The following is a 23,761-nucleotide window of genomic DNA, read 5'->3' as shown; positions in this document are numbered from 1 at the left end:
AATAAAGTATGTTAGAAAACAGAAACTCCTACAGAAAAATAAATAGAGCAGAGAAGGGAGACAGGAAGTATATATATTATCATGCATGGAAGAATTAAATGAAAAAAAAGATTTCACTGAGATGCCATTAAACCAAACCCCAATAGAAATGGAGGATGAGAAACATGCCAGTACCTGAAGAAGTAAATGTTACTGGAGATAATATATATAAAAGCCCTGAGAAAGGATATGACTAGTGTTTGATGAACAGTAAGAAAACCAGTACTTGCACAGTGAGGAGGGGCATCTGAGGTCAAAACAAGTGTATGAACACAGAGAGCTAACAAGAAGTCAGATGATTGAAAAAAGAACTTTGTAACCCACTATAAATAAAGCTTCTGGATTTCACCTCAAATGAGTTGGGAAGTCAACGGAAAATTGTGAACAGAAGTGATGTAACAGGACAAAAATCTTGAATAAACAGCATTTTATTAAGAGTAAATCATTTTTTGGGGCGCCTGGGTGGCTCAGTGGGTTAAGCCGCTGCCTTCAGCTCAGGTCATGATCTCGGGGTCCTGGGATCGAGTCCCGCATCGGGCTCTCTGCTCAGCAGGGAGCCTGCTTCCTCCTCTCTCTCTGCCTGCCTCTCTGCCTACTTGTGATCTCTCTCTGTCAAATAAATAAATAAAATCTTTAAAAAAAAAAAAAGAGTAAATCATTTTTCACATGTACAATTTTATTTGATTCTAACGATAAGATGGGTCCTATTATAACTCCACTTAACAATTTTAGGAAACAGGGGATGTTATATAATGTCCAGGATGGCAGCTGGAATTCCAATCTAAGCCATCCAAATTTGAAGTATGAGCTCTTAGGAAACAATTCTAGTTAACACTTATTTACTATAGGAGCAGTTCTACAGTGTGCACTGGAGACCCAGAGCTCCCGATGACCCCTCTCATGGAACCAGGCAAGTCAAAATGTTTTTCATAGTCATTTAAGGTTTCATTTGCCTTTATATCCTCACTCTCTCACGAGTATATAGTGGACTAGTGGACCCTTCCAGAGGATACTTAATGCGATTCAATCAATGGAGACTAAATATACAGAAGCAGACAGGAGAATTCAGCTTTATCTCATTTTTTTTCAATTTAAGGAATTTTTTTTAAGTTTTTGTTTTTTTAAAGATTTTATTTATTTATTTGACAGAGAGAGATCACAAGTAGGCAGAGAGGCAGGCAGAGAGAGAGGAGGAAGCAGGCTCCCTGCTGAGCAGAGAGCCCGATGCGGGACTCGATCCCAGGACCCCGAGATCATGACCTGAGCTGAAGGCAGCGGCTTAACCCACTGAGCCACCCAGGCGCCCCAATTTAAGGAATTTTTTAAAATTTTATTTTGTTTTTTCAGTGTTCTAAGATTCATTGCTTATGTACTACACCCAGTGCTCCATGCGATATGTGCTCTCCTTAATACCCACTACCAGACTGACCCATCCCCCCACCCCCCTCCCTTCTAAAACCCTCAATTTATTTCTCAGTGTCCACAGTCTCTCATGCTTTGTCTCCCCCTCCAATTTCCCCCAATTCACTTTTTCCTTTCCTTCTCCTACTGTCCTCCATGTTACTATTAGGTAATTCCACAATTATTAAGTAATTCCACAATTATTAAGTAATTCCAAAATTAAGTGAAATTTTGAATTCAGCTCTATCTTAAGCAAGACATTAAAATTTAAAAAGCACAAAGCAATGTCACTATTCTCATGAGAATCTTTTCTTATAGAAAGTTATTTTTACTTTAAAAAAAGGTTATTTATGTTTATTGGAAACAAATTATTTTCAAATGAATAATACTATAAAATAGTTTTAATTTCTGATACGGTAAATATCATAGCTCTGGGCTTCAATTTTTAAGAATGTATTAAGGACCCAAGGGACACCTGAGTGGCTCAGTCAGTTGAGAATCTGACTCTTGATTTCAGCTCAGGTCAAGATCTCAGGGTGGTGAAATGAAGCCCTGAGTCAGGAGTTGTGCTCAACAAGGAATCTGCTTGAGGATTCTTTCTCTCCCTCTGCCCCTCTCCCCACACACTCTCTCTCTAAAGTAACAAATAAATAAATCTTTTTCTTTTTTTTTAAGAGTATTAAGGACCCTGAAACTAAAAACTCTAAGAACTACAAGGCGTTGTGCATGATTCACAATCCACGTTTAGAGATTTTTAGAGGCTCTCTGCTCAATACATTCTACGTATCTGCTGCCTAGTCATTTGTCCTGAATTCCCAATTGAGTTGAAAAATCAACCTAAATCATTTCAAAGTGTTTGTAGTCGAATGGAGCTCTGAAAGCACACTCTTAAAAAAGCAAAAAAGGGGGGATATAAAGCTACTGTGTTAAGTTTTATAAAAGGCCATATACTATATTATCGTGATGGGATATTTACAATTCATGTAAAAACTCTGAAAGATTACTGAATAAAGAAATATTTTTAACTTTATTCAATCCCAAATCTCCTATAATTACCACATTTTACCTTCATATTTTGGTAAATGCTGATCCTGGGTTGAGTATATCCTATATACCTTAAAAATGCTTGATTAATGAGAGGTAACAGGAACTGCTATTAGGAAATGCATAATAAAGCTATTCACATCCAAAGCTGAGATTTAAAAAGGGCAAGTGAGTTTTCCTATTCATTGATTTCCTATTTATGAATACAGAATGATTTTCTCAGAAGCATACAAAAAGAATTTCTCTTATCAAACAAACATATTCAATGACAAGTCACAGTGACACACTGTTAATCCACAACCAAGTAGTATTGGACAGTCAAGTTACTCTCCAGATACAACACTCAAAAGTTCAAACTAAATTTTTAGAAGAAAAAAAAACCTAAGCAACCCCTCAAATTTTATTTTGGTATATTATTATTTTATTTTATTTTTTTATATTTAATTTTATTTTTATGTGTGTGTGTTCCAAAATTCATTGCTTATGCACCTCACCCAGTGCTCCACGCAATACATGCTCTCCTTAATACCCACCACCAGGCTCACCCAACCCCCACTCCCCTCCCCTCCAAAACTCTCAGTTTGTTTCTCAGAGTCCACAGTCTCTCATGGTTTGTCTCTCCTTCCAATTTCCCCCAACTCACTTCTCTCCATCTCCCAATGTCCTCCGTGTTATTATTTTATTTTAGATCCTCATGTTCCAACTGCTAGTGAATTACAGAAATACATAAAAGTATCTTTTAATGTATGGGGGAGGAGGAGTATAACATCTTGCTTTTTTGAAAAGCAACAGGAGATTGTGTTAGGAGCCCAGAAGAGGACTGGACTGGATGGCAGAAGGCTAGTGTTGCTAGCCCTGAACTAATCATTCACCTTGATAGCATTATGGGAAAATGAGAGGGAAGATAGCAAATGGGTTTGTAGTTAGTTCACATGTAGTTCTATTACTTACTGTCACAACTAGAACAAGTAATTGAACCTCACTTCCCAAATATTACCACAAAAATAAAAACAATAACAATATCAATGATAATTGCTAACAAGTACTGAGCACTTATACTACATTCAAGGTGCTCGTACAGGTTCTTTACATGTATTCATATTTAATACTAAAAGCAATTCTATGAGATATAACCTACCTTCTGCATTCTATATATGAGGAACACAATATATATATATATATGTATATATAAAAAACACCTATCCAACATAATTTGAATAACTGAAGGAGCATGTTTAAGAGGTTCAATAAATGTTAATTTCCATTTTATAAGGCCAGGCATTTTTCTCACACAAAAGCCAGATTAAGATCAGATGATCATCAGCAGATGCAAAAAAAACTACTGACAAAAATACATCCTCTCATGATAAAAATGCTTAACACCTGGGTATAGGAGGGTAATTTTAAAAGGCCATATTATGTCTAACCCACATTTGACATCATACTCAATGGTGAAAGGTGGAAAGTTTTTCCTCTAAAATCAGGAAGAAGGGTGCCCACCTGCCACTCCTTTTGACATATTACTGAAGTCCTATCCAGAGCAACCAAGCAAGAAAAAAATAAAATAAAATAAAATAAAATAAAATAAAAGGCATCCAAATTGGAAAGAAAGCTGCAAAACTTTTTTTGCACATAAAATGATCTCAAACATGGAAAAATCTTAAAGACTCCACCAAAAAACTTTTAAAACTAATTAATGGATTCGATAAAGTTGCAGGATACAAAATCATTCAGAAATCAGCTGCATTTCTATAGCCTAACAACAAAATAACTAAAAAAGAAATAAATAAGACAATCCCCTTTAAAAAAACCATCAAGAACAATACAAAACACAGGAATAAAATCAACCAGGGAGGTTTAAGATTTGTATACTGAAAACCACAAGACTTTGATAAAAGAAACTAAAGACAAACAAATGGAAAGATATCCCATGTTCACAGATAGGAAGAACTAATATTGTTAAAGTCCATACTTATCAAAGCCATCTATAAAATCATCAACAAGATGAAAAGGCAACATACAGAATGGAAGAAAATATTTGTAAACCATGTATCTGATAGGGGTTACTCTCCAAAATATATAAGGAACTCATACAAGTCAAACAGCACACAAAAAAAATAATAGTGATTTGTTAAAAAGAAAAAAAAAAATCAGCAGAGGAAATGAGTAACATTTTTCCAAAGAAGAGACATACAGCCAACAGGTACCAAAAATAGTGCTCAAAATCATTAATCATCAGGGAAATGGAAATCAAAACCACACTGAGATGTCACCTCACACCCTTTAGAAAGGCTATCATGAGAAAGCAGGCACTAAGTGCTGTCAAGGATTTGAAGAAAAGGAAACCCTGATACACTGCTAGTGGGAATATAAATTGGTACAGCCACTATGGAAAACTGTATGGAGGTGCCTCAAAAATTAAAAATAGTACTACCATATGATCCAGCAATCCCACTTCTGGGTACATCTCCAAAGTAAATGGAAATAAGATCCCAAAATGGTTTCTGCACTCCCATGTTTCTTGCAGCATTACTCACAATAGCCAAGATACAGCAACAATCAAAGTGTCCTTCAGTGGATGAATGGATAAAGAAGGGGTGGTACATATATGCCATGGATGTTTTTCGGCCATGAGAAGAGGGAAATCCTGCCATCTGCAAAACAAGGATAGACCCCGAGGATGATGTGCATGATGTTAAGTGAAGAAAGTCAGACAAAGAAAAGACAAATACTGTATGATCTCACTTTTATGTGGAATGTAAAAAAGTCCTCACTTTATGTGGAATGTAAGAAAAGGCTCAGAGTAAGAGTAGTGGTTACTGTGGCCCGGGGGCTGCACAACATGAGGAGATGTTAGTCAAAGGGTACAAACTTCCAGTCACAGTATGAATAAGTTCTGAGGAGGTAAAGAACACCATGGAGATTATTGTTAGTAATACCATATTATATACTTGAAAGCTTACACTGTAGTCATTCTGTAATATATGTAGGTCAGATAAACACACTGTGTATCTTAAACTTACACGTTTTATGTCAACTGTATCTCAAACTTGTAATAAAATTTCCCTTAGTTATTATATCCGTAAGACTTAACTGTTACTCCAATACCAAACAGAACAGTGGTAGATAAGAACTCAAAAAAGTTAACTGTTTTAACAATAAAGAACATCAATATAAAAGATGTACTTGGTACAACCATTCTTCTACATTAAAGGCACAACTATATTCAGTGTCAAATCTAAAAGACTTCCAGGAATGATGTCCAACTCTCTACTCCAGATGGTACCAAATCAAAACTATACCCTCAACAGGATCAAAAGTTAAAGATATCAATTAAGTAAAAACTATAATGCAATCACGTGATTCTAACTAAAAAGAAAAAAATACAGTCACCTAAAGACTGGAAAATTCTTCACTCTTTATTAGGCCATACAACTTGAATCCATATACTTCATTTGGACTCAAATTTAGAAAACCATAATTAATCTAATTTAACCTAGTAACGTAGCCTTTCATAAAAAAATAGGTTTCAATCACCTTAGATCTAAAGGCATTATTAGGGACGCCTGGGTGGCTCAGTTGGTTGAGCAGCTGCCTTCGGCTCAGGTCATGATCCCAGCGTCCTGGGATCGAGTCCCACATCGGGCTCCTTGCTCGGCAGGGAGCCTGCTTCTCCCTCTGCCTCTGCCTGCCATTCTGTGCCTGTGCTCGCTCTCCCTCTCTCTCTCTGATAAATAAATAAAATCTTTAAAAAAAAAAAACTTTAAAAAATTATTAAAAAAAAAAAAGCATTATTAAAGCATCTACTTAATGCAGAACACTGTTTTAGGCACCACTAGAAAACAAGGAAAGATGCTCAAGACTAACTGCTTACGATCAGTCATCAAGTAACCAGGTTAACAAAAAACAGCTCAGTAGCCAGAAAGCTTGAAAAATGAATACTCATATATTTTTTATAAAAGCAATCAGCAAGTGAATATATGTAATCATTATTAACTCTAGAGAAAACAAAAAGATATACAAGAAGGAAATGGAATCTCAGCATATTACACTGGTCTTACAGATTTATCTAACCAAATTCATGTTTAAGAAACAAACTACAATTTATAGAAAAAAAAATCAAACTACATACATGATATGATACATTTAACAATTATTCTTTTTCCTCATCAGCTCAGACGCACAACGTATTTTTTTTTAAAGATTTTATTTATTTGACAGAGAGAGATCACAAGTAGGCAGAGAGGCAAGCAGAGAGAGAGAGAGAGAGGAGGAAGCAGGGTCCCCGCCGAGCAGAGAGCCCGATGTGGGACTCGATCCCAGGACCCTGAGATCATGACCTGAGCCGAAGGCAGAGGCCTAACCCACTGAGCCACCCAGGTGCCCCCGCACAACGTATTTTTAAAATGAGGACAATTTAGGGGCGCCTGGGTGGCTCAGTGGGTTAAAGCCGCTGCCTTCAGCTCAGGTCATGATCTCAGGGTCCTGGGATCGAGTCCCACGTTGGGCTCTTTGCTCAGCAGGGAGCCTGCTTCCCTTTCTCTCTCTCTGCCTGCCTCTCTGCCTACTTGTGATCTCTCTCTGTCAAATAAATAAGTAAAATCTTTAAAAAAATAAAATAAAATAAAATGAGGCCAATTTAAAATGGAACATACTACTTTGACAATTGTCTGCCTATCAACTAACTTAACAACTATACCTTTAGGAAATAAGCAAAAGCACACGAAAGATACTCCTAAATAAATTTAGTTCCTACTACAAAGACATGCCTCTAACATATAAAAGATAATAAAAGGCATTTTAATATAAAATCTAAAGCCAATTCCAATTTTTTATGTTGTGTATTACCATTAAAAATGTTAAATTTAGTAATGCTACATCATGTAATAACCTTCAAGCAAGAAATTAAATGAAAGCTCAAAATGAGACAACCATTATGACCTTTAAAAATAAAACAAATCAAAATTAAGTCTCAAACGAATAAGCAATCTAATTTTTGCCCTGTCAACTACTCTGAAAATGTAATTACTTATACATAATCTAAAACTATTTACATAACTTTAGCATAATTGCCCCCCACCTTGTTAATGTTTAATTGCTCCCCTGATTTTACTTCCTTTCAATCAGACTTCTGGTACCCACATGCTAAGCTTTATAAGATGAAAATAAAGTGCACCTATCAAACCACATCAAATTGGGACTATAATGTGTCTCCCTTGGTAAATCACTATTCAAACACCCTCCATAAAGATCAAATTGAAGTAGAGGGCAAAAGACCTTATTAGCCTTTATGAAATGTCTTCAATTAAAGAATATATTCAATTATTTCAAAATAGGTCACTAACATAAATGAAAACAAGGGATAAAAAGAGTGGTAAAACATAAACAGATACATGGCATATAAAACTTGGGGAAAAGATTCCTTGTAAAAAAGATTCCTTTCTACCATGAAACAAAGTAGCACAATGTGTACTAAAGAATTTGGCCTCAGACCAAAGAGAGTTCTGGCCTTTGTTCAGTTTCTGGAGGTAACCTCTAAACCCTGGGAATTTTCACAGAGACAGGAGTGTTTCTGTTATTCACCCACACCTCTCAAGAGCATTTGATAATTTATGCTAACAAGGTGGCTCAGGCTGGGGACAGATCACACCATAAAGACCAACCATGTGATTCTGGTTGGAGCTTTGAGTCACATGCTATCATCCCACCTGTAGGCAGAAGAGGGGAATGGAGACTGATTTTAGCTACTTCATCAATGACTCAATCATGTTTATGTTTATAATCATGTTTATGAAACTCCAATAAAAGCCCTGGACATGAAGGCTTCAGTGATCTTGCCTAGCTAGTAATATTGCATGTATAAGCACCACATAATAATGTTAGGAGAGTAACACATCATGGAAGCTTCATGTTTGGAATTCTCCTAGACTTCACCCTATGCATCTTTCTTTGGCTCTAATTTATACTGTTTTGCTATAATAAAACTGTAACCTTAAACATAGCACTTTCAGTGGGATCTGAGTCTTTCTAGTGAATTATCAAACCTTAAGAGGTTTGAGAAATCCCTGCATTTATAGCCAACTGGTCTGAACGGAGGGCAGTCTTGGGGACCTCCGAATTTGCAACTGGCATGTGAAGTACAGGCAATCTGGGGGAGAATCTTTCCTCAGACTTTTTAGATAACAAACTCATTGTACCCAAGAGTGTATTAAACAATGGATAAAACAACACCAATCAAACACCGTGAAATGAGCCCTTGCATTCATCCCTAAGCCGTGTCAGACACCCTATGATAGTCCTTCTAGAAAGTCTCAGGTTTTGAGAACACAAGAACGTGGAAGGTGTGAAAGAGAATGCTGGCTGAAATCAAGGAAAACCTGTTTCAAGTGTATATAAAAGGAATGATATGGCAGGCCCCTCCTCATCTTAGGCAGCCAGATGACTACCTTTCAACCACTTCACTCCCAAGAGACCAAGAATTTAGTATCTGAAGAAAGGAAACCTAACTGGCTCAGGACCCAGTGAGTCCAATCACGTAGAGAACAACTGTATGGAAATTAAGTAAGTGAAGTCTGCATATTAAAAAGGGGACTTCTTCCCTTTCTATATTCAGAATACCTGCTTAGACATAAAGACTGAATGTAAGGAACTCTTCTTTGGGAAAATTTAAATTCGAAGGAAAAAAAAGACCTACATATGCTGAAATCAGAGACTTTCCCAACAAAAAATCTAGTTGACTGTTCATTCCTCTTACAGTAAAATCCAGTAAGAGACAAAATAGAGCCACCAATTCCATTTTCCAGACAATGTTGATACACATACACACACAGATTCCAAGTACCTTTTTAGTGTCTCATTAAATATACTCCCCTCAAGAAAGAAAGAATACTGAAAAAAAAAAAAAAAGAAAAAAAATACGAACTAGAAGGAAAAAGGCAAAATGAGAAGGAATTTTAAAAAACCAACATAAATCTCACTGCTAAGATATTTTACCCATAAAACAAGAAAAGGATACTATGTTTCTAAGTACATTCAGAGAACTGAAACAACAAAAATGTTCTTTGAAATTTAAAATGGCAAAATAAAAAATTATTACAGAAGTTGGAAACTGATATTAAAGACATGTCCCAGAAACTAGAATATATATATAAAAGACAATGCAAGGGAGAAAAAGTAAAATTAGAAATCTCTGCAGAGCTCACAAGAAAAAGGAATTCAAGAAACAGAAAACAACAACAAAAACAGAAGAGTAATTACCAAACACAGGGAAATTTCCCAGAACTACAGGTAAGTGTCATGATTTAAAGGCTCTATCAATTAATTTCCCAGAAAAACATATGAAAAAGCCCCACACCAAGGCACTGAGTGTGAAACTGAGAACACTAACCATAGAAAGATCTTACATTTTTCAAAACCAGGCCACATACAAAGTCTAAGAAATCATCACCACATGTGACTTCCACAAAACACCAGAAGCTTAAAAAAACATGGAATGATGCCTCTAAAATTCTAAACTAAAATACTATACTCAGCCAAACTAGCAATCCAGTGTGAAGACAGGAAGAAAAAAAAAAGCATTTCGGATACAAAGTCTTAAATTTCATTTCTCTCACAAGCTTTCTTAGAAAGCTACTCAAATATGTTCCTCACCAACATGAGGAAATAAACTGAGAAAGAAGAAAGCATATCACCTAGGGAAAAATCTCCACTCTAGAAATTTGCTAAGACAAGTCCTAGGATGATAGTTGTATACCATGCTGAAACAGGAAACATCCAAAAGAGAGGTTAAGAGAGAGAAGTTTAAAGCAAAACAAAAAGTATTTGAAACTATCTTTGAGCATTTTTAAAAAGCCAGACATGTATCTTAGCAACAACATGTGCTTAAAATAAAGGGAGCAGATGGCACAGAAAAAATCAGACGAACGGGAAAAAAATTATTAACTTAAAGAGAAATAAAAATTTTAGAGAAAGAATAAATAATACTATTTGGTTCAGCATAAAAGTGTCTATATAGTCACAAACACTGACAAAGGAATAAAGTCTGATATAACTATATTCAGTAATGTGTGCGAAAGAAGACAGATTATCTCCAATTATCTTAAAATAAATACACCAATACTGGAAACTGAAAATCAATTAGCAACATAATCATACATGGTTGACTGAGTAATGGACCTCCAACATGACTACATCCTAATACTTGGAACCTGTGAATATTGACCTTATATGGCAAAAGGGACTGTGAAGATCTGATTAACAATCTTGAAATGGGAAGATTCTCCAAGATCATTTAGATGACTTGGGTCCCCAATATACTCACTAGTGCCCTTACTAAAGGAAAGAGAGAGAGATTTTAACTATAGAGAGGTGATATGATGATAGAAACAGACTGGAGAGATACACTTGAAGATAAAAGGTGCGACAAACCAAAGAATACAGGTAACTGCTAGAAGCTAGAAGGAAAAAAAAAAAAAAAAAATGAATTCTCCCCAGAACCTCTGGAAGAAACTGGGCCTATCAACTCTTTGACTTTAGCCAGTGATTCTGGATTTCTAACTTCTAGAACTAAAAGAGAATAAATCTGAGTTATTTTAAGCCACTAAATTAGTGGTAATTTGTTTTAGCACCAACAGGAAACTAATACCTCTCATTTAGATAAATGGAGGTAAATTCCTAAAGAATAGCTCAAAGATATGGACTGGTTGGTTCTGGAGGAATAAAGAATGCTGCACCTTATTGTAAGTTTTTAAGTAACTGTTTGATTTTTAAAAACTATTTGCTTTTAAATTGTTTTGACTAAAATATAAAATATCATCTGCACCACAACTAAACACCACCCAATGGTACTATTTAGTCTGGCATGAAAGTAAATAAATTTTGGTGACTAACTTTTTGAAAGTCAATATGGTAGGCAGAAAACAATCTCCCAGAGATGCTCACATCCTAATATCCAGTAACTGTGAGTACATTGCATTACATGGTAAAAAGAAATAAGGGATGTAGATAGCATTAAGACTGCTCTGACAATTCACAGACCTGTACCCCTGGGGCTAATAATACATTGTATGTTAATTAAAAAATTAAAAATTAAAAAAAAGACTGCTTATCACCTGATCTTAAATGAGAAGATTATCCTAGATTAACCTAGTAGGTCCATAGTGATATCCAAGAGTGATATAAAAAAGGTCCAACTGGCTAGTATAGGCTTCAAAGATGGTAGGGAACTCTGCCCCAAGTAATATGGACAACTCTAGGAGCTGGAAAAGAGAAAAGAGATTCACCCCAAGAACCTCCAGAAAAGAATACAGGAAAGAAAAAGAACCTACCACGCCGCCTGGGTGGCTCAGTTGGTTAAGCCACTGCCTTTGGCTCGGGTCACGATCCGGGAGTCCCAGGATTGAATCCCATATCCCACTCCCTGCTCTGCTCTGCTTCTCACTCTGACCCTGCCCCTTCTCATTCTCTCTCTCTCTCTCTCTCTTGCAAATAAATAAATGAAATCTTAAAAAAAAAAAAAAATACCAATGCCCTGATGTTAGCACACCGAAAAAACATTTTTGAACTTCTGACCTCCAGAATTTTAGTATAATAAATCTGAGTTGTTTTAAGCCAAAAATCTGCGATAATTTGTTTCAGTAGCATCTGAAATTAATGCACTCTGGAATAAGATTACTGTTTATTCTTTTTGTTTGTTTGTTTGTTTGTTTAGATTTTATTTATTTGAGAGAGAGACAGTGAGAGCGAGCATGAGTGAGGAGAAGGTCAGAGGGAGAAGCAGACTCCCCATGGAGCTGGGAGCCCGATGCGGGACTCGATCCTGGGATTCCAGGATCATGACTTGAGCCGAAGGCAGTCGTCCAACCAACTGAGCCACTCAGGCGTCCCAGATTACTGTTTATTCTAATTTATATATATATATATACATATATATTTTTTTTTTTTTTACAATTTTAATTTTTTTATTTATTTGACAGAGTGAGTGAGAACAGCAGAGAGAACAACAGAGGGAGAGGGAGAAATAGGCTCCCTGCTAAGCAGGGGGCCTGACGTGGGGCTTGACCCCAGGTTTGTGGGATCATGACCTGAGCCGAAGGCAGACGCTTAACTGACTGAACCACCCAGGCACCCCTAATTATATTTTTAAAAACTATGTCAAGCCAAGTTGCACATAGATATTCCAATCCTCCTTTTGGTATTGGGATGTCACTGCGTCCAAACATTATATACATATATATTGGTTTCCTGTGTCTCCTATAACAAATTACCACATACTGCGTGACTTAAAACAACAGAAATTTATTCTCTCACAGTTCTGAAAGCCAGAAGTCCAAGATAGAGCAAATTTTCAGCAGGGTCAAATGTATGTCAAAGGCATTTAGAGAAAACCCATTGCTTGCCTCTCCTAGCTTCTGGTTACTACTGCAGGCATGTTTTGTTGTTCACTGGCTTGTTCTGACAACACTCTTATCTTTGCCATTTTCACATTACCTTATTCTCTGTCTCTCAGGTCTGTATCGAATCTCTGTCCCGTTCAGGACACTAGTAACTGGACTTAGGGACTACCTAGGAAATTACCAGGATTACATTCTCCCCAGTCTTCTCTCTCCTTAACTCCTTAGCTTTCCTTGGGAGTTCCTCCTCTCAAGACTTTAACCATTTGTTTTAACCACAGAGGTTCTGGGGATTAGGACATGGACATTTCATTTCGCAGCCACTACTCAACTGACTACAACTTACATTCATCAATCTATTCAGTTAACAAATACTTACTGAGGTCCCTTTATAACCAGCTCTGTGATGTGTACATAATGAAAAAAAACAGAAGGAATATCTGTCCTGAAGGAGTTCATAAACTAGTAATGCAGAAAGACAGGAGCTAAGCAGAAGGAGCTGTACAGGAGCACATACAATGAGTCTCCAACCCAGATCAGAAAAAGAATTGTCGTGAAAAGGTCCCTCACAGATAAATTAGTTCTCTTCCTTCCTTTCTGAGAACACTAGCAGAACTCTGAGCTCCTAGCATCAACAAAACCAGTCAGAAAGGGCTATCATCTGAATATCACACTTAATCTATTAACAATGTGCTAAAATAAGGACTCTAATTCAGTAGATAAAATTGGTATACCATCTGAGAAGACAACTGATAAATACAGGAAAGAATTTCTCAAAAAAAATTAAGAAAAATTTAAAAGAGTGTAAAAAGCAGAGGAATACTTAAATAGTAGCAGAAGAAAACTGAGGGGAGAGGAAGGGGAAATAGGGCAAACAGGCCATGGTTGAAAAGAGTTTCTGATTCTCTAATCTAGAGTTACCACTCTGTCATATGACCAAGGTTTCCCTGCAACAGAAATAAGATTTTTAAAAAGATTTTAACATCAGCTACAAAATTAAAACAAACTCTTTACTGGACAAACACCTAAGCATAAAATAAGTCATGTCATTAAATCCCATGACATCTCTTTATAAAAGCCGCCAATCTCAGAAAGTTAAAATTTACAAATTACATAAGAAATTTTCATTTGGTTAACACTGTAGGAGCTTGTAAAAAGAAAAAAAAAAAAAAAAAAAAAGCTCTAAAAAGTCTATGTTTTCCCTTCAATTTTCTTAACTCCTTTTCCCAATTCTTGCTTACTACTGACAATATATGATAGATCCTCATGCCCATCATATCTTTTCAAAAAATATTCTTTTTCACTTACGCCCCTTAAGACTTTCTATAAACTCTTCAACCTCAAAGTAGAAGCAGCAGTGGCTCCCAGTGGCCAATTTATGATACATGTATTTTCCTACTGTGGTTCTTTTATTTTCACATATAATTTCTAAAAATAAAAGAATCTCATAGAAGTTACACTATTAGAAAAAATAAGATAACAAAAGGATGTTTAATTAACTTTAATCATGTCCTCTTCCACTTGACAACAATATTATAATGTATGCTCTTCAAACAACGAAGAGATCCTTTAAAACATAACATACATTACTTAACACTTATGTTTTTGCATTTTCAATGTCCCTGGGATCATTTGTTGACTCAGTTAAATAACTGAATAGTCACTACTGTAGCAAGTAGTCAGGTAACAGCACTGTCATCTACCTATTTGTATGACCAGATTACAACTGCTAAAACCTGGACTAATTCCCCAGAACATTCCACCTCACATATGTAACTGAAACTGACGTTAACAAACCTAGATTTTCACTATGATATAGGTGGCAGAGAGAAATCTAAAGATATCCCATCAAAGTTTCTGTCCCCTGGTTCCACTGGTAATTCAAACACTAATTCAGGTACTACCAAGAAGGGTCCTTGTAGATAGAATGAAAGTTATTAATTAGTTAGATCTTAAAATAAGGAATTACCTTGGACTATCCCAGTGGGCCCAGGGTAATCAAAAGAACCCTTAATAGCAGCCGATGACAGAAAAGTTAGAGATACAACCTAAGAGTGAGGTCAGAGAGACTGAAATATAAAAAAGATCTTGATCTGCCACAGCTGTCTTTGAAGATGGAAAGGGAGCCACAGGCCAAAGAATAATGGCAGCCTCTAGAAGCTGAGAAATACCTCCAAGCAACAGCAACAGCTAGGAGAAAAAACAGGGACCTCAGTCCTACTTTCACATGGAAGTAAATTTAGCCAACAACCTGAATGAGTGTGGAAGTCCATTCATCCCCAGAACATCAAGAAGAGAACACAGCTCTACTTACACCTGAGTTCTAAAGCAAAGAAACAATCTGTGCTCAGACATCTGACTTACAGAAACTGTAAGATAATAAATTTGTATTGTTTTAAAATCTCAAAAAAGGAGGGGAAGGTGAGCACCTGGGTGGCTCAGTTGGGAGAGCATGAGACTCTTGATGTCACAGTTTTAGGTTTGAGACCCACAAGGGGTATAGAGATTACTTAAAAATAAATCTTAAAAAAATAGTAAGCTTGTATTGTTTTAAGCTACTAAATCCATGATAAAGCAGCAAAGTAAAACTAACAGAGAGTCTGATACAAGGGGGGTGCTGCTATAACAAATGCCTAAAAACATGGAAGTGGCTTTGAAACCAGTCAGTGGGTGGATCCTAGAAGAAATCTGAGGTACTTAACAGAAAAAGCCTACACAGCTTTAATCAAACTGATAGTAGAAATCTACCGACAAGTGACTATAAGGACACTGCCACCAATGAAGATTTAGACTGCTAGAAAAAACCTGAACCTAGAAGATAAAAAGATCTAACTTGTCACTGGATATTGCTTTTGTTATCCATTCTGATGACATTTCCCTTTTGCTGGAGTGTTCAGTACATTTTGCTTTTTAACAATTGTAGATTTGGTTTATTTTAGATCTACCATCATGCTCTTGTTTCTTCTGTTCCATCTTTACTGTTGTTCCTTTTTTTCTCCTTTCCCACCTTGCCTTGTCCCTCATTTGGAGTAATGCAGTAATAGCTTCTTACCCGGTCTCCTTGCTTCTACCCTGCCTCTCACCCCAAAGTCTGTAATCACTACAGCAGCAGTTTCAACCTATTTGTTTTCCACCTTTCCTGGGTAAAGTTGTGTTGATACATGACATACAAGGCCCTGTACTATGGGTCCCCCATTATCTTCCTGATCTCATTTCTTACTATTCGACCCTTCACTCCATTTCACACTAGCCTCCTTGAACACCCCAAACATACACCCACCTCAGTGCCTCTATACTTGCTATCTCCTCTTTCCAGAACATTGTCCTTACCTCCCTTACTTAGTTCAGGTTTCTGAGCAAATGTTACTTTTCCTCTACCTTTCAACAGGAAGCAGAGTAATAGCCTCCAAAGATGTCCCTGTTCTTATCCCTGGAACCTGGGAATAAGCAATGTTACACGGGCAAAGGACAATTAAGATTGCAGATGGAATTAAGGCCGCTAATTAGCTGACCTTATTAAAATAAGGAGATTATCCTGGATTATCCAGAAGGGCCCAAAGTATTCATAAAGGTATTTAAAAGAAGGGTGAGAGCAGAGGAATGACCAAAGACATGCAAAGTTTTGCTACCTTTGAAGAAGTAGAAGGGAATCACAAGCAAAGAAACAATATGGGTAACCTCTAGAAGAAGAAAAAGGCAAAAAAGAACAGATTGTCCCCCAGAGTCTCCATAAACTAAATACAGCCCTGCCGATGCCTTGATTTCAGCCCCCTGAGACCCATTTCAGACTTCTCACCTCTAGAACTATTGTTTAAGTCACTTTTAAGTTTGTAATAATTTGTTATGACAGCAAAACTAATATACTACCTTATTTAAGTCTATAATCTCTGACACCCCTTTTTCTGCTTAATTTTCCCCCATAAAATGCATCACCTTTTAACAAACTTTACAATTCATTTTATCTATAAATGTAAATTATCTAAATAAATGCAAGCTCCAAAGGCAAGGGTTATCTATTTTGTTCAGTTTTCCTGGTTCCATGAATGTATGTATTCATATACTTGCTGAGTGAACATTTGACAGATTATATGAATATGTAAGAAGGGTGTGCTAATGATGTTGATGGTGATAAAAATAGCATTAATCTTAAAGAAAAGCTACATATAATCAGTAGCTGTTTGCAGTTAATGACATTTAGATTTAGAGGTATGCATTAACAGCTTTCAAAACACCTTTATTCCTCAGTCTCTGTATTCCTTTTCTTCCCAATTGCAACATCTCTTTTCTAAATTACAGCTTTTAGTAATTCAGGAGACACTATTAAGTGTGTATTTGGGGTGGGGGGGCACCTGGGTGGCTGACTCTTGATTTCAGCTCAGGTCATGATCTCAGGGTCATGGAATCAAGCTCCACAATAGGTTCCATGCATGCAGTCTACTTGAGATTCTCTCTCTCCCTCTCCCACTGTTTCTTCCCCTACTCTTGTGTGCACTCTCTCTAAATAAATAAAAATCTAAAAAAAAAAAATGTACTTTTCTAAAAACTCTCTTAATATTTTGAGAATATCACATCCTACCTATAAATTCAGAAAAAGAATTTTAAAAAACCCAATATACAAAGTATTTCCCTCTGAATGAAGTTACTAACATTTAAGAAAGTCTCCTAACTTGAAATATAAAAGAAAAAATTTTGGCAATTATCAACAAAGTCTTCTATTATCTCAAAGAGAAAAGTCTTTGATGTTAAACAGCATTATTTACCTGTTCCAGGAGTAGGAGTAGTTGTCATAACTCCAACAAGAGGACTCTGCATTACTGAAATATTTGGCTACATGAAAACAGAATGAAGTGTTAAAGTAAAAGCACAAAGTTCTAAACATAACCATAACACAGTAATTGCTGAAAGGTCTCATTCAACAGATAACGAACGGCATGTCTATCAAGTACTATAGATGCCTCTAATTAGTTCACAATCTAAGAGTACTCCAACTTTTTTCTTTTTAAGTTGACCAGTATTAATCTAAAATATACTAGATCCTTTAGCACATTCTTTGTTTAAAATAAGCTACATCAGATAAAGACACTATTTTTAGTAGAAAGTAACTTTGCTATTTGTTTTTAGTTCCTAAGGTATAGTATTTGAAATAACTGAGAGCATGGTGAATCTTCAAATTACCAAGCTCATACAGAAAAACGGAAAGAGGGCAGAATCTTATTTTTAACAGACATTTAAAAACCATGAGATAATACAGATTCAAATCAGTCCATATAATAAAGACAGCATATCTCTGTCTATACTAGTAGAACGTAACAAAGCAGGAAATCTATCAATACTAATTCCTCTGAAGGTGAGAAAATTAAAGATTAAACAATTAAAAGTCCTTCTATAAACAAAGACAATAATATCTAATCAAGACTAAAAAGAGGCTCTTTCTCTAGAAGTAAATATACAAATATAGATTCTTTTGTAGAAAACTGACTAAACGAAGGAAATCTAAAATCTGGCTATTATCTAACAACCAGAACCAAATGTTGAAATAATGTTAAGAGATACAAACTATATTATTGTTCAATTCTTAATGCCAGTTTATTTCATGATTAGAAAGAAGCTGAGCAAAGCCTCGGTGGGGGGGGGGGCAAAACTAATTTGGGCTTTAATAATAATATTCCTACCAACCTTTAGGTCAAACACATTCTCTACAAATTATGGCACAAGCTTTTAAATATTTTGAACATAGCAATAACTGTAAACTACCTTTGTTTTCATTGGTCATCAAAGAAGTAATGAAAACCAGCATGAATTTATAAGTCAGTGGTTCTCTTATCAAACTAAACATCAGATTTACTTGACAACCTTTAGAAAACTATCCCAGGGGACGCCTGGGTGGCTCAGTTGGTTGGACGACTGCCTTCGGCTCAGGGCGTGATCCTGGAGTCCCGGGATCGAGTCCCACATCAGGCTCCCAGCTCCATGGGGAGTCTGCTTCGCTCTCTGACCTTCTCCTCGCTCATGCTCTCTCTCACTGTCTCTCTCTCTCAAATAAATAAATAAAATCTTTAAAAAAAAAAAAAAAACTATCCCAGGCCAGAATATTCTGATTTAGTTAGAATACCACTGCCCAAATATAACACAAGCAATATAAGTAATTTTAAAATTTTATAGTACACATTAAGTAAGTAAAAACAAGTACAGTTTATTTAATCTAGTATGTCCAAATAATTATCACTTTCAATATGTAATTAACATTAAAAAGTAAGTGAAGTGGTTCATTCTTTCTAAGTCTTCAAAATGGTGTGTATTTTACACTTAAGTATATCTCAATTAAGTACAGGACTGGCCACATTTTAAGTGTTAACAGCCACACTTGGCCAATGGCTACTATGTTGGGACAGCAGAGCAGTTTTAAGTGTTGTAAAGAGAAGGTAATGTGTTTAACACAATGAATTAATTTTGCTTTGCTTAAAAAGTAGGCATAGTATGCTAGGCATAGCAAGCCTATAAATAGTCAAAATGTACTGAAAGATGTTTCCTATCGTTCTTAAACGTTCCAGTAACTATGCTATATTTGGTTTAGGGAAAGACAAAACATTTCTTCAAACCAAACAGCAGAAATGTCTTTATTCAAATAACTTATCAGTTTAACTGACACACTGTTTTAAGTCCTGCTAAGCACAATAGTGAAAGAACACTTGAGACTACACACACCACTAAAATTCATACTTAAAAGAAAAAATCCATACTACCTTTCAACTAACAATCAAGAGTTAATCACAGTATGTTAGCACAGCATGGCTGTTCCAACACTGGCTCTAGACTGAAGACTGCCTGGGTTTAAAGCCTGGCTCCACCAGAGTAGTTGACAAATTACTTAAGCTTTCTATGTCCTAGTTTCCTCAATGATTAAATGAACCTCATTAATAGCTACTTCACAAATTCACCTTAAGGATCAACTAAAATATTAAGATCAGAACCTGTAAGATCAGAACTATAGAATTACTGATATGAGAAAATAATCTGGTGTTCCATTATATTTTTAAGTATATTTCACAGTAAACACAATTTAAGTAGATTCCATGATAAATGTCCTTAATGCTTATTCTCTGCCACACAGTTACACTAAAGCAGACCTCAGAAAAACATTTTAAATTACTGATCCTCACCGTGCATCCACATAAAAACATCAAATTATTATGGATAATAAACAGGGGTATGTTTGTCACCTGTCTTCTTGAAGTTAAAGGTGTTGATCCAAGTCCTGGGCTGGAAATATCATCATAGATACTTCTAACTGGTGGAGCTCCACTTTTATCTTTATGAGCTGGTACAACTGGTTGTGGTGGTGACCCACCTACAATGAACAAAAAAAAACACAACACAAACCTCAAGTGAGAAAAAACCTTCCACCTTTCTGGTAAGATTCTTTTTCATTTATATTTTAAAAATATTGACTTGAACTCTGGTTTCATAGGGCTTCTCAAACTTTAATACACTTAGAATCACCTGGGAATCCTATTAAAATTCAGAGTCTGATTCAAAACACGTGAAGTGCAGCCTGAGATTATGAATTTCTAACAAGGTCCCAATTATGCCAATGCTAGTGACTGAAAAACTGCACATGAATAAAAGGTTTCAGAAAAAAAAAAATCTTAGTTTTTAGTAAATACATACAGCTTTTGCTTACTCTACAAAATCCTTAACATTTCAACATAAAACTTGATCTTATTTCTCACTTGAAAGCAGGTAAACAGTTCCAGCTTGTATACACTTGAATAATTATAATGCCCTAATGTGGAATTTGACTGCCAAAATTAAATAGATCCCATTCATGTTTCTCACAATAGAAGTATATTTAAGTACATAATAAATATGTAGGAAAAGGATCAACTTTGGGGGACATAAAGATGTCTTTATAAGTCAGAGAATCAGCAATGCAAAACAGTGAAACAACCCAGATTCTGTCATGACTTAATGTCTGAGCTTAAATAGTATAGTACAAGTTATTTAGAGTAGAGGCTATAAAACAAGACTGACCTAGGTTTTAACATCCTGCTCTGTCACTTACTAACAAATAGACTTAAGCAAGTTCTTTATTGCATTTGCCTCAGTTTCCTATTTTGAAAATCAGGGATACTACTACCTATCCTTTAAGATTGACAAAAAGAATGAAAGTAACACAAAATGCACGGCATACTGCCTGGCTCATAAGTACTCAATATATAGTAGCTACAATAAAAATACATTTTTTTAAGATATTATTTTTTTTATTTGACAGAGAGAAACACAGTGAGAAAGGGAACACAAGCAGGAGAATGGGAGAGGGAGAAGCAGGCTTCCTGCTGAGCAAGAAGCCCAATGCAGGGCTTGATTCCAGAACAGTGAGATCATAACTTGAGCAGAAGGCAGACGCTTAGCCGACTAAGCCACCCAGGTGCCCCCAAAATACATTTAAAATATACATCTGGCCCTTGAATAACATAAGTTTGAACTGTACAGGTCCACCTATACACAGATTTTTTATAGTACAGTACTGCGAATGTATTTTCTCTTCCTTATGGTTTTTTTAAAAGACTTACTTATTTTAGAGATAGAAAGGGAAAAAGTGTGTAAGCACGGGGGAGGGGCAGACGGAGAGGGAGAGGGAATCTTCAAGCAGACTCCCCGCTCAGCATACACCCCAACAAGGGGCTTAATTCCAGAATTGTGAGATCATGACCTGAGCGAAAATCAAGAGTCAGACAGCCAACTGACTGAGCCAAACAGGCACCCCATCTTCCTTATGATTTTCCTAATACCCTTTTCTTTTCTTTAGCTTACTTGATTGGATGGTTAGTTTATAATACATATAACACACAAAATATGTGTTAATCACCTATTTATGTTATTGGAAAGGCTTCCAGCCAATAGTAGGCTATTAGTAGTTAAGTTTTGGAGGAGTCAAAATTATGCGAGAATTTTCAAGTGTTCAGGGGGTCAGTTTTCCTAACCCCTGCATTGTTTGAGCGCCAACTGTGTAAAAAACAAAAACCTACCCAGAAAAAGGTTAAGTCAATCACTTCAAATATAATTTATCCCTAATCAATCTTAAAATAATAAAAAACCACTTTAAACCACACAATACCTGAAGGACAATCAAAGTAAGACATCCATTTAAACATCCATTAAAAGGATCTTGGCTCACATTTGGAATTCAACCATTTCTGTAGCTAATTCTCACTACTCATAGTCAAAACTTCAGTTATCTTTTAAATTCTTTCTTTGCTAAAGGAGTTATGTAAGATACATGCTGCATTTAGGTAATAATATTTTGTGCTAATAATTGCAAATTCTGTGTAAAGAACTTCCCCATAGCTTGTAGAATAAATCCTTTAACTAAATAAGGTAAGAATCTTAATCACTATGACCAGATGAAGAATTCATATATACAAATTACACTTCTTATTGTCACAAATGGCAACATCTCATTCTTTTTTTATAGCTGAGTAATATTCCATTGTGTACATATACCACATCTTCTTTATCCATTTATCTCTCAAGGTCCTAGAGGGTACTGTGCTAAGTGAAATAAGTTAGAGAAAGAGAAATACCATGATTTCACATATACATGGAAGCTATAATAAAACAACCAAACAAATAAAACAAACCAGACTCTTGAATACAAACAACTGTTGGTTGCCGGAGGGAAGGTGAGTGAGAGGATGGGCAAAATAAAAGGGATTAAGAGGAACAAACTTCCAGTTATAAAATAAGCAAGCCACAGAGATGAAAAATACAGCATAAGGAATATTGTCAATAATACTGTAATAACGTTGTATGGTGGACAGATGGCGACTACCCTAGCTGTGCACACTAATACGTAGAACTGTCAATTCAATATATTGTACCATGAAACTAATACAGCAAACTAATATGCTGATTATCCTTCAATACAAAAAACAAATTACAGTTCTTTTGACAAAATATTTGCTATTATCGTATTTAAGATAAATCATTTAAATGCATTAAATTATTCAGTTAAAGTTAAATGACCATATTTCTTCCCCAGCCCTCTATACTTTAACATACTGATATGGATAATTTACAAAAAATGGTATCTTGGCATTGTATCATATTTGGTGCTTTTCTTAGTGGTACTTTAAATAACAGTGAGTTTTACAATCAAGGGCATGTTAAATTGGATGAAATGTAATACACATAGTTTTAATGAGTGGTTCCTGGAATTATAGTAGCTTATACTACTTATATACCTCTAATCCAACAATCTAAAAATTTTAAATAGAGACATTGTTTAATCTTTTTAATTAATAAATGTGTTAATAAGGTTGAATGTTGTATCATTACTCTTTTTAAAATTCTAATACATGTATTAATAGTACCATAAAATTATTTTAAGCAATTTACCTACCTGCAAGTAAAGGTGATCTCATTTCCATTACTCCTACTGAAGGGCCACTGATTGATCGAGGTTGTGGAGTTACTGGAGCTGGCAAATCCCCCATTAAAAATCCAGGTAAGAACTGGGCATTAACCCCTGGCTTTGGAGATGTTGGTGAACCTAGCATCATTGGTTCAGATCCTAAATGAAGCAAAAAATAAAACAAAGGACCTTAAAGTTACATTATCTAACAAAAAGATGCAAGAATCTGGCATAAATAATTTTGAGAATTTAATCAAACCTTACATATTACAGAACCATAGTTGGATTTATTATTTTAAAAACTAATAAAAAATTATTCCTATAAAAATGTAAAAGTATTTTTATTAACAATATTAATTTGTCAGTTTTTCTTGTTTACATTATTTCACAGGTTTAAGAATCAACAGTTATTTTTAAATGGAAAAATTTTGGATTATCTTAAAAAAATTCTTACTACATACAGAATAACTTC

At 35.6% G+C, this 23,761-nt stretch overlaps 1 protein-coding gene across 2 annotated transcripts in view; it reads right to left on the bottom strand.

Moving 5' to 3' along the window:
• Positions 1-23,761, bottom strand: part of NUP35 (nucleoporin 35) — a 35,732-nt gene that overhangs the window by 8,919 nt on the left and 3,052 nt on the right. For both annotated transcript variants that reach the window (XM_044242496.1, XM_044242497.1), the window contains exons 2-4: positions 23,278-23,448; positions 20,096-20,223; positions 17,636-17,702 (exon numbers count right to left, since the gene is read on the bottom strand). In XM_044242496.1, coding sequence (XP_044098431.1) covers positions 17,636-17,702; positions 20,096-20,223; positions 23,278-23,448 — 366 coding nt within the window. The remainder of the gene's footprint in view (positions 1-17,635; positions 17,703-20,095; positions 20,224-23,277; positions 23,449-23,761) is intronic.

The sequence above is a fragment of the Neovison vison genome, chromosome 3, assembly GCF_020171115.1.
Source record: "Neovison vison isolate M4711 chromosome 3, ASM_NN_V1, whole genome shotgun sequence".
NCBI lineage: Eukaryota > Metazoa > Chordata > Mammalia > Carnivora > Mustelidae > Neogale > Neogale vison.
The sequence above is the reverse complement of the archived record's forward strand: the minus strand, read 5'-3'. Positions and strand labels throughout refer to the sequence as shown.